Source organism: Balaenoptera physalus, assembly GCF_965194825.1.
Source record: "Balaenoptera physalus genome assembly, chromosome: 10".
In the NCBI taxonomy this organism is placed as follows: Eukaryota; Metazoa; Chordata; class Mammalia; order Artiodactyla; family Balaenopteridae; genus Balaenoptera; species Balaenoptera physalus.
In genome coordinates this window covers 79,003,342-79,015,852 of record NC_138889.1, presented here as the reverse complement: position 1 = coordinate 79,015,852, position 12,511 = coordinate 79,003,342, and the positions used below count along the sequence as shown (strand labels likewise).

Here is a 12,511-nt window from a genome sequence, read left to right as displayed (position 1 = left end):
TGGCACTGTGAGAACAAACTCCCCATGTTTGAAAAGCCTAACATCTCTGAATGTTCCACCATCAAGCTTTTCATAAAATGCTATCTTCAGGGGAAACACCTGTTCTGATCACATAAAGCAAATAATGGGATAGAAATGTTCTAGAATACTAAGACTTTCATTCAAAAAATTTAAAAAAAATTTTAAAGTTCTGAAATAGAACTCCAAATATATCTAAGGTCTGCTAATTTTTAAAATATTCATAACCTATCTTTTAATTTCCATTGAGTTACTTATTTTTTCTCCCAATTCTTTTATTTCCTTTTGGTAAACCATAATTTAGAAGCTCTACCTATAAAGACAAACAGCTAATAACAATACTCTTCCATCAATTACTGCAGAGAAGTCTAAATTGATGTTTACAAATAAAGCTCAGAAGACTTCCACTTGTTTATACTAATGAGCTAGGTTGTTGTTGTTTTGCCTCACCAGGGATATCAGAAATATTAAAAAGTGTTTAAAAGCATAACACTTATTGGTTGAGGAAGAGGGTTCCCTCAGAGCTCTTAGAGAGAAATTCTCTTCTGAACCTCAGTTATTTCCCCTACTCAGAGGTGTGGTGACTGGATCACAAAGAGAATGCCAAAGAGAATATATTAATGCTTTTCCCCAACCATGAGAGAGATATTCTACAAATGAACATCTCTTTTGCTCTATCTTACCTTATTCTTTGTCATTGCACCAACAATAATAGGGCAAACCATTCCTGACAATGTGCCAACACCATTTGAAATGCCCATTAAGATACTGGCATATCTTGGAGCAATATCCAAGTGGTTAACATTGAAACCTGAAATACACACATAAGATGTGACTCAGAGAATCCCAAACCTCTAAGAAGTGAGTGACTATAGAATTTCCTCTACCACATTCACCACCCTCCTTAAAAGATACCAGGTTCATATCATGTGCTTAATAACTACTTTTTGATAATTTAGCTCAGGGATATAATGAGAATGAAAGGAGGTATGATTTGGTATCCAACACTTAATATGTGATATTCACTCCACAGAGAAGAGGAGACATTCACTTAAAAAAAAGAGTAAGGGTAAGCAGGGGAAAAGTGAGTAGTGAGTCATAACATATCCAAATAATAATTTCTAAATGTTTTATTTCTTTTACTTTCTAGTGGAAATATGTTGAGTAAAACCTTCTCAACATTCAAAATGTTAAAGGGGAAAGTAGAATATATAGACTTTTTATCACTAACAAAAATCAGTGTCACAAGTACATATTTTTTTAAAAAGTATCTTACCAGAGATAGCAAATCCACTGAATCCCACTGCAAGTACCAAGAATGAGATCGCTACCCCTCTAGTATGAGAATAACCAACAACCAGAAGCAGCGTTGCTTCCATGCCAAAACCTTCAGAAACAGACACATGAAAATATTTCAGAAATTTATGTAAATTCTTCTGATGAGTCAAAACTGTTAAAAATGATCACACATCAATATATGACCTAGCAAACCACTTCAGGGAGTCTATCTTAAAAATAATAATAACAGTAATAATTTATGCACAGAGGTTACTGAAGCCTTCTTTGTGTTTTAATAAAAACATCAAAAACAACCTTAAGTTTCAACGGTGGGAAAGGTAAAGTTAGTCATGCAATTATTTAAAACTAGGAGTTTTGAAAATTTGAAAATGGGAGAATGATTATGAATGAACAGTGAGGGCACAAATTTAACAGCATATTTTATATACATGGAAAAAGTTGACTCACTCATGTCAATTTGAACTTCGTGAAATAAAAGCGTGTTCTTAACATCACTTATGTACTTACCACCACAATTCATGATCTTTCTTACTGTAGTAGTTGAAAGAATTTGCTTGCTTCTTAGAAAATCTGCAATCTGCCCTCCAATAGGCACAATAATTGTCATTACTAAGTGTGGCACAGCAGATAGCATGCCAACCTGATGAAAAACAGAAAGGGGAGAAATATACGTGACCATAAGTAATATGGGCAATTTAATAGTCTCATAAGCTCTTTACGGACAAGGAAGAAAAAAAAAATACTGTCTCTAAATGACCACTTACTTACTTATTCCCAGAATAAGCAATAACTTCCACAGAAAAAAATGAGAAAATTAAGCAAATTTACTTTGATCCCTTTTTATCTTCTAGAAGATAATACTTTTTTTCTGAGTCAGTAAATTTTGAGTTTATGAGTAAACTATCCTGAATTTTATCACAGAGTGATTCACATTTATGTATCCATTTTATAGTCTTAAATATGTTTGCAAATAATCATCATTAGCAAGAGAGGGGGAGAGAAAGAGAGACAGAGACAGAGTCAGAGAGAAGAGAAATACATTTGACAAACCTTGAAGAGACTATTTTAAAATTCATTTTAATTTATAATAAGGCTAAAACCCTAATTCCATTTAAAATGTATATCTCTTATGAGTTTTATATTTAGTTTCTATAGATTAAGAGCCCAGAAAATGCAGATCAATTCTCAATTTTAGTCATTTCCTTGTCAAATACCAATATTTGGTCACATTGTCATAGAGCGGTATATAGTTTCTGTACTAATTTCATACTAAATGGCCCAATCTAAAACCTAACCTGCCAGCATCAATTCAACACACATGTTTTGATCAATAATTATGTGTAAGACATGGTCCTCTGGACATCATGGGGGCAGAAATTATGAATAAAATACATGTTAATTGTATATTACCACATATATGTAAATTTTGTATATATAAAGATACAAGGAAGATTTTTACTAAGTATACTTTCAAGTACAATTCCTGGAAAATAGTAAGTATTACATAAATGTCTATTATTTGTATAAACATGCCCTTCCAAACTAGATTACTGAAGGTTTGAGAAAAGATTCTATTTTATAATGCTGTATACTGTGGTGTCACGACCATGGACTTGGTATGGTTAATGATTAATTGAGGTAGTAAATGACTCTAAAATACCTTAAATATCCAAGCACTTTAATTCTCTCTTTCACTTCAGACGGAAAATTTTTAATATTATTATTCTCAGTGCATTGACGAAGAATCTGTGACTTAGGAGGGTTATGCCATTCTCAAGGGGTTGAGAAGTTTTATATATGAGTATAGGCTGAGACTCTGTGTGTGTGTGTGTGTGTGTGTGTGTGTGTGTATGAAAAAGCCATTGCACTTGTGGTTTTGTCTATAGGATACTCAATTTAACTAAGGTTGGTTAGAACCATTCTCCATGTAAATGTTTTAGTTCACTTAAATTTTGTTGCACTTCTGAAAGATGGTCTTAATACCGTTATTTACAGGTAAGAAAACTGAGGATGACAATCATTCAAGAGCAGGCCCAAGATTATGTTATGTATCAACAGTCTCTTGCAGAGCTTGGATTTGGGACCATGTCAGCCTGGCTCCAAAACCCATGCTTTATTTCCTCAATCACCTCCTTTTCACATTTTTCAGGTAAGTCAGTAATTTTTTTTTTAAACCAGTATAATTAAAATCTTCAGGCCAATCTGTGTGTGTAGAATTTATCCAAAATTTTAGTTAAAAATATAGTAAGTGAATCAGAGCAACATATCTGATTATATTTAGTTTTTGCAAGAGATCGCTGCTTTTACTCAGGCATTTTCAATTAAGTGGAGTTACAGGGCCAGAATGACCACACAGTTTCATTAACATCAGTTGGCTCCTTCACTCTCCCCCACGAGACCTGGCTTTATTAATAGCCTCAGTGTCATATTTGTCCTAGATTGTGAAAATGGACTCACACCTCCAGCAGCCTTTGTTGAGAAGTAGAACACCTCTCAGAGCTCCCAAAGGCTACCCTGCAGTGTTTGATCAGCTCCAGAGAGAGGAGCCCTGTCTAGAGCAGTCATTCTTCTCAAGAGAGGAGGAAACAGTTTCCTTAGAAACAGGGATTACAAAAGAGCTCTCAGAATAGAGACTCCTAAATTCAGGTTTTCTTCAGTTCCAGGCCTTAGATAGTCTTTCAAGTAGAGACATAATATGAATAGCGAGCCCGGCTGGACTTACGTAATGACATGAAGAGAAATAGCAAGTCCATGGCCAGTGTAGACAAATGGATTCAGCAAAGGGCTTGGCACAGACATGGCATTGAACAAATACTTGTGAAATGCTTAAGTGAATTACGGTTTACCTGAATTTGAATGGCATAGTAAAGGAAATTGAAACACATCAATCAAAGGATATGGGCTTACACTTGATTCTGTCACTTATTGTTAGCTTGGCCTTAGGCAATTTAAATACCTTCCCTAGTCTCTGTTTCCCCGTCATTTCCATAGAAATGATGAAAGTTATCCAGCTGGTAGACCAAACAAGGTTGTTCATGAGTATGAAAGGACCTTGTAAATTTCATATAAAGTAGTATTTTTGTGTTCATTTTATCCTTCTAAAAATCTCAAAATGATTATATTTTCATAGCGACAAATAAATGTCTGTAGCATTGAGAATGCTGTGCTGTAATTGGAAATGTATTATTTTTGTCTACACCAGCAAGCTGTGAACTCTTGAGGAAAGGAACCACATTTTTATTTCTGAATCTAACACATAAATCTTCACATATCATGTTCCACAAATGCTTGCTAAATGATTAAACTGGATAAATAACATACAAGAATGTTTTCAGATATTTTTGCCATCCTCAAATCTTTTAGCCAGACAGATTTCTGAGAGCATTGAAGAAGAGTTAGACTGATAATTATGTAAATACAATTCCATTTTAATAAAATAATTTTTGTTCACTGCTGTACTGTCTTTGACCTGAAACTTAAAGGGAATTATGCTTATTTACAGGGAAAAGGCTATATTGCTGCCCACCTCAACCAGGATGTAAGCTCTATGAGGGCAGAGACTAGGTCTGTTTTGTCTGCTTTCCCAGCAACAAAGAGCCATTTCTATCAGGCACTTGATTGTAGTAGGCATTCAAACACCTTACTTAGTCTTTGTTTATTAGAAGTTGTTTGTTGAATAAATAAATGAATAACTCATGAAATTTAGAAGATAAAATCTTGGCAAAGGAACTTAATAGTCACTTAAGTACAAGAATAATGCTCTAGTTAAAGAAGGATAATTTTTACATACCTTGCTGATTTCAAATCCAAAGACTTCCTCAAAATATGCTGGCTGACTAATAAGCAATAAATAAAAAGTCCAGCTTCTGCAGAAGTTCGCAACAATTATTGCATAGACTGGCATAGATGTAAAAAATTTCCTCCATGGAGTCCTGAATTTCTGAAATCCCAAAAAGAGAGCCATTCTGACCATTATAAATATTTTCTAACTTAAATGGGAATAATAGATACTTCGCATTTTTAGGATATGTATGTTGGGGCATGAGTAGGAGGTAGGCAGGAGGTAGTGAATCATTAATTGCAACAGTCCAGTCAACCTTAGCTGCATGAATAACTGTTGAAAGAAAAAAAAAGGATATCAGTCTCTCCTTCTGATTAAATTGATTTAGTTTTAGAAATATACAAGATTCTATATTTATAGAAAAGTAATTCCAAAAGCATAGATCCTAGTTTCCAAGATCTTTGTTTTGTTTTGGCAGTGATAGATCAGGTCTTAGCTAAAACTCACTGCCAAATCAGTGACCTTGTTGGTATCTGACATATTTTATTTAAAATGTTGAAAATTCAATGTATCAATAGTTAGGAGGAGAAAAATAAGAAGAATTAAGAGTGCAATATTCTAGACCTTATCAAAAGTCAATGATAACACTACCTAACTACAAATTATCTTGATAGCCAGTGCATATCAGTATAAACTCTGTGACACTGGAGTGTAAGATTTGGTAAAATTCACATGGTATACATCTGGGTTAAAGCATTTGGCCACCCAGCACACCATGGGTACATCACAACTAGTTATTTATGATATTCAAGACATTCAAAATTAACTTAAATATGATTGGCTTTGCTTATGACACTCAAAAAATTACACCTAGTATACTTAAAGATCCTGTGTATGCCCAAATATAAAACAAGTATCTTCCCCCAAGACTAATATTTTTAGACCGTAAAATATCTCTCACAGTTCCAAACACTTTCTCAGTTCTTTATTTTGAACACTGAAATACTGTTTGATGAAGAAACAATAGCCTACTATAACTGTGTTTAATGCTAGCTTTGGATTATTAACCTGACCAAATTAGTAAAAGAGGTGACATACGTATTTTACACAGATTTAGTAATTATTCCTGGATGTAGAACCGCATAACTGCTAGTATTAATTGTGAATCTAATGAAACTTCTTACAGATCACTTTAAAGCAATATAGTAGGAAGATATATTGTGGTGATCACAAGGAACAAATCAAAACACAAAGACCTGTCCTAATAATAAACAGTGAGTATTGTGGCTTTAGATAAAAGTTCTAGTGACACCATCATAGATGGATTCAAAAAGTGCAGATTTAAAAGAATTTTTTCTGATGTGTTCTGGAAAAGTGGTGCCAGATGAATCTACTTATTTCAAAGATGGCCAAATACAGGAATGTCTATTATAGCATTATAGGTGAATAAGTAATAACTTCAGAACATTATAAGAAGAAAATATTTTTTTCCTGCTGAGAAGGTGTTGTTTTTAATTCATACCAGGATCATCTCTATTAAGGAATTTTTCTTCAGGCTACAAAACATTTCAACAAATATAAGAAAAAAGTGTCTAATCATATATCTTAAAAAATTGTTGGTGGCTGTAGGAGGGCTTATGGTATCCTGATAACATTCTATTTACTGAACTGGCTGTTTGCTTCACAGGTGTGTTTAGTTTATAAAAAATCAGCAAGCTATTTGCTTATGATTTGTGCACTTTTCTGTATGTATTTATATTTAATTATCTTGTAAAGAAAAAAATAGAGATTTAAAAGGCATTAGAGTCAACTGCAATATGTGATCCTTAATTGGATCCAGACTCAAAACAAATGGCTACAAAAGACATGAATATTGACTAGGTATTAGGATTTGAATAGGGTATCGGAAACTTGAATATGATCTAGGTATTAGATAATGTTAGAGAATTATTTTCAGTTGTGTTAGGTATGATGATAGTACTTAGACTGTGAAGGAGAATATTCTTATTTTTCTAGAGATGCATGTATTTTTGGGTAAAGTGTTATGATACCTCATTTACTTTAAAATCGTTCAGCAAAAAGAAAAGTGAAATAAAGAAGGCAAGATGTTAAAAACTTGTTTCTATACAGTGGATATATGGATGTTCCTGTTACTTATTCTTTCGATTATTATTGTAATTGATCACAAAAAAAGTTCAAAATAACTAAAATACAAGTCCCATTCCCACTTGATCTCATATTTAGATTTACTTCAGGAAAGTAAAAAACATCAGTAAGAAGTAAAATATTGTGTCTAGAAACACAGGAAGGTCTAGAAAATGGGGAGTTTGAGCTTATCTATACTGTTTTATTGATCTACCAATTATTCTTTTTTGGGTCATTTCCAGAAATTGGTTTTCAATTAGACTAAATTTCTTATTGTTTTAAAAAATTTATGCCTGACCTGGACACACAACCTCTCGAGAACTGGTAAATAAAAGAAGTATATTTGATCACTGAAGATATGGGCCAATCAGACTATTTTTGACTAGAGATTGAAGCGAAGTACTGAACTCACCATAGATTAGTCTATGTTTAGATTCCGTTCAGAGCAACTGGAGCTGGTGGGCACCAGAGCTTACTGCCAACATCCCCACCACCCCACATATCACTACTTGCTTCTTGAGTAGCTACCATTAGAAAGAAATGACCAGTCTCTTTACAGAAGGAAACAAGAAGGTCACGTTTGAATGCCAGTCTATTTAGCTAATGGAACAATTATAATGTAAGATTTTTTTTAAGTACTGGCTTAACTTCTGAATGATATCCAATATGGCATTTTTCTTATTCATTAAAGGCCAAGATACCCTCAGCAACAATGGGTGACAGACCTTTTTTTTTTACCTAGGATGAGATGTCGAAGACAGGCCTTCCCTAATAAATGAAGTAGAGAATCAGAGCTGAAATAAAATACAGTTGAAATTGGAGAGAAGCCTTTAAAAGAAAGAGGAGAAGCATAATGCATGAGGGGCATTGGTTCCTCAGCCAATGTAACTTCCTCAGCCAGAGTAACTTCCAACTCTTAGCATAAAGAAATTGAGTTATTGATTAGGTGCTGAATTACTGAACCTGTCTAAATACATTACTTTTGCTTAACAGTTTTCTTTTCTTTTCTTTTTTGTAGCATCAGTTGGCTATTCATGAATTACTATTTATGATGTATTAATATGTGTGCTAAAATATTTACTTATTGATATACAACTGCATTTCTCTCTACATCAGCAAATCCTGCCCAAGAAACTAAATCATAATCAGAAAAAGGCTTCACAACATTATCTGTATAATACTTGATCTTCATATAGTAGTCCTAAAAAATTGGTAACATTTTATCAATAAAAGGATTATATTAAGAATACTTTTCAGGTTAGCTACCTATGGTTGGCATGCTAATGCTCACTAATGCTAGTGTTTACTAAATCACATAGAAATACACATGTATAAAACTTAGATTTAGAATATTCAATGAACAAAGCTAGCCCTTTTCATGACTGTGTTAGGTGATTTGACATTTCCTATAATCTAAATTTAACAAATATTGGTTGAATTTGTTTCAATTATGAGCTATGTTGAACTGTTTTTAAAAACTTGCTGAGGTTTACAGTCATAGCTATAATTCAGTTGAAATTTGAAGATGCATAAGAAAAAATAAAGGAAAGAAAAGAAATCATAGACGGAGGAAGTAGCAATCATTTCTAAGTCAGGGAATATGCGTGGAGTAAAGAAAACAATCATGATTGATACCAAATTAGTTTTGTTGAATAGGGACTCATAAAATAATCTTGTTGGTCGAAGGGAGGTGAGATGGAGAACAAGAATAGGAATATACACCATAATAAAGTTCTTACTTCCGTTGCACCTAAAAGATTTGCACTTTCTCCAATGCTTTCTTCTATGTACCTTCGTTCTTCATCTGTAATAGTAGGATGCTTTGCAGGACTCTCATAAGACACCAGAAGCCAAAACATGTACCAGATCATTCCAAAGCTTCCTGAAAGCAAAAGTTCAAAAGGAAAAGCCATCATAAATACTTCCATTTAACAGTCATTTACTGGAATAAAACTACAATAATCTTGTGATATTCCATAGAATATGAATTCAAGCTTATGTTTCTCCAAATGAATCTAGCCATCTCTGCTTGTCTTTTGCCACCAGACTTCAAGCATCCTGAAGATTGGTCCTGTAGTTTTATCTCTTTGTCACTATTAAATAATGTGGATATACAGGAAATTCACAATAAACAATTATTGAATGGTGTAGTTTGGAACATGTTCATACATCCAACAAAGATTTACTGAGAAGTTACTCTTCCAGGTACTCTGCTGAGTGAGAGAAATTTGATAAACAAGACAAAAGTCCTGTCCTCAAAAAATTTCGCTAGGAGTGAATCCTTTTATTTTTGTCTGTCTTTAATATGTGTCAGTCTGCATTTCCAGGGAAAAGAAATGCTTGTTTCCCTCTCCTGTTAGCACTTCCAGATCTAGTAAACAGACTATTAAATAAAATCTAGAAGAATATTTTAGCCTGAATAACTATTATACATGAAAAATGGGCTTCTGTAATTAATGTGGTAACATTCAGCAGTTTATGTGACTGTATACCACAGCACATACTATTGCCTATTGATCATTGTTTGGGCAGATGAAAGTTATGAATTCCAATATAATAAATGTACTACTTCAAGTTCTTTTTCATCCCTTTATATAGCACTCTCACCGTTAAAATATGCCCTTATTGTGCAATATAAATCTGAAGCATTAATAATAGAAAAATTTCACATAATTTATTCTGGTTTCCCAGCAACTGGCCATTTCATTTCTGCCTCATACTGTTCAATTTTCCCCCTGGGTAACAATATAAATGCCCCGATCTCTATAATACTGTTTTGGGGTTTTTTTGTCTATTCAATCTCTAAGTGTTCCTGAGTACCATAAGTTCTGATGTGCTGTGCCCTTTTAATTACTGAACATGACAGCAAACCCTATTTGGAATCAGATAGTGTATGAAAATTTGGTATAGTATAGTGGTTATGGAGTATGGTTCTTCCCAGATGAGAATCCTGGCTGTGTCACTCATTAGCCACATCTTCTAATCAGTAACTAAATCCCTGAAAATCTCCGCTATGAAATTAGATAATTCCTTTTTTTATAAAATTGTTGTGAACAGAAGTTAAAGGAGGTAATACATAAAGCAACTAGCACAGAGGATGGCACAAAATAAGCACTCAATAAATGAGAACTCTTGTAATTTAGTAATAATTATCATTTCCACTAACTGAATATATCTAAAATGCCAGACTCTCAGCTAATTGCTATATATGCATTATATTTTTTTAATGTAAGCTGCCATATGGGTCTTATCTCATTAATTTTTAAAATATGAATATTGAATGTGTGGCTCAAAGACCAAATTTTTGTTACATACAGCAAGTAAACAAGTACTATTATATGACATTTTCAGATTAATATTTAAACTTTGTAGCATTCAATGATAAATATTGAGACATAACTTGAAATACTGAGGTTGGTTTTCATGAGTCCTTTGTGGAAATAAATATTCTTACTTTAAAGTCACATCACATCTTCAATTAAGTAATGGACTAAGGCACAAATCAGAGAATTTAATGGATGGCAATACCAACTTGTAATATATACCCTATAAGTAAGTGCCTTAAACCTCTTTGAATTATGGGCTTTTTAAAAAATCAAACAAAAGGTATGGATTAAAATCTGATAAAAAGATTTCCCTAGAACACAAAAATATGTACAAGTACATGTATGGCTTACCATTTAGGGCATTCATGAATCCAAAACCCAACCAAGGCTTTTTTTTTTTTTTTAACATCTTTATTGGAGTATAATTGCTTTACAATGGTGTATTAGTTTCTGCTGTATAACAGAGTGAATCAGCTATATGTGTACATATATCCCCATACCCCCTCCCTCTTGAGTCCCTCCCTATCCCACCCCTCTAGGTGATCACAAAGCACCGAGCTGACGTCCCTGTGCTATGCAGTTGCTTCCCGAAGTGAGAGAGTAGCACTGACACATATACACTACCAAATGTAAAATAGATAGCTGGTGGGAACCAACCATGGCTTTTGAACCAGGATAAGAGACCCTGCTATAAAGTACATTTAATAACGTTCTGCAAATATAAGAACTTGCTTTGATGAGAACATTTCAAAATTAGAATGGATCATAGCAAATTTGGAAGCAGCCAGGTCCTGTTCTGCTCGCCATGACTTCATTAATCTTTCAGATTCTCCTGCCCATGTTCAAAAATGGTATTAATCAGTGACAGCATCAGTTGGAATCCAGATCTTATATTTCTTCTTTCCTTTTTATTAAAAAAGCATCTCTTAGAGAGAGACTACAGGGATACTTTCAAGTAGTAAGCTTCCAGATTCTGGTTAGAAAGTGAACAGAAAGGGAGTTTGGACTTTGGGTTTTTGTGTCATTTTTTTTCCACTTAATCTTCTTTAATTCTGGGGAAATGTGGACTAAAATGTGCTGCTGCTGCAGCTGACTGCTAATATTTCATCACAAAATTGAATTTTTGCATTAGCACTAATATCATCTTTCAGTTTTCTACCCCTATTGAGTCTTGAGGAAGCAGGATTAGGGAAATGACCAAGAAAGCAGTAGCCAAAAAAGAGAAGTGGGTGCTGCCCAGCTTCTTCCTCTTAATCAGCTTTGAATCAAGAGCTAATTTAATTATTTCATAATCAAGGACAACACATACCATATATTACAAAGTTTCCATCAGCAATGTGGTTGCTTTTAAAAACAATAAATAACAGTGTAGAGAAAATCACAGAGATAAAACATTTTCCTTGATCTTCTCAGAATAAAAGGAAAGGAATCTTAATGAAAAAATAATAATTAGCAAACACAGTATAGTCACTGATCTATCTTACTGTTTTAGTTTATGCACATTTCTTTTAACTCTATTGTATAGAAATGCAACATACCATAGACATAGAATACTGAAGACCAGCCAGTATACTGTACAAGAATGCCAGCTAAAGGCATTGCAATCACAGCTCCAGCATAGGAACCTAAAGTAGAAGAGAAAAATGGGAGGAAGGTAAGTGAAATCAATAAAATTCTTGACTTCTTTTCATGTTCCTTGGTTGGATCACACAAACACACCCTTGCACACTTGGGTGCGTGTGCACTCACACCCACGCACATCCCAACACATACATATGTCTATGTGCTTAGCCTTAGGAGTACAAGACTACACAAGTGAATAGTACCTACATACCCAAGTCAGATATATAAAAACAATACTATAATAAAAAAAAACATTTAAAAGGCTATAATAAAAATTATTCATAGATATATTTGAAAACCAGATGAAATGAACAAACTA

The 12,511-nt window shown here is 33.6% G+C and overlaps 1 protein-coding gene across 1 annotated transcript in view; it reads right to left on the bottom strand.

The window, feature by feature from the left end:
- The window catches only part of SLC17A6 (solute carrier family 17 member 6), a 54,130-nt gene that overhangs the window by 18,964 nt on the left and 22,655 nt on the right, over positions 1 to 12,511 (bottom strand). The window contains exons 6-11 of the mRNA XM_082476631.1: positions 12,108 to 12,194; positions 8,983 to 9,125; positions 5,108 to 5,257; positions 1,825 to 1,957; positions 1,295 to 1,405; positions 702 to 829 (exon numbers count right to left, since the gene is read on the bottom strand). Coding sequence (XP_082332757.1) covers positions 702 to 829; positions 1,295 to 1,405; positions 1,825 to 1,957; positions 5,108 to 5,257; positions 8,983 to 9,125; positions 12,108 to 12,194 — 752 coding nt within the window. The remainder of the gene's footprint in view (positions 1 to 701; positions 830 to 1,294; positions 1,406 to 1,824; positions 1,958 to 5,107; positions 5,258 to 8,982; positions 9,126 to 12,107; positions 12,195 to 12,511) is intronic.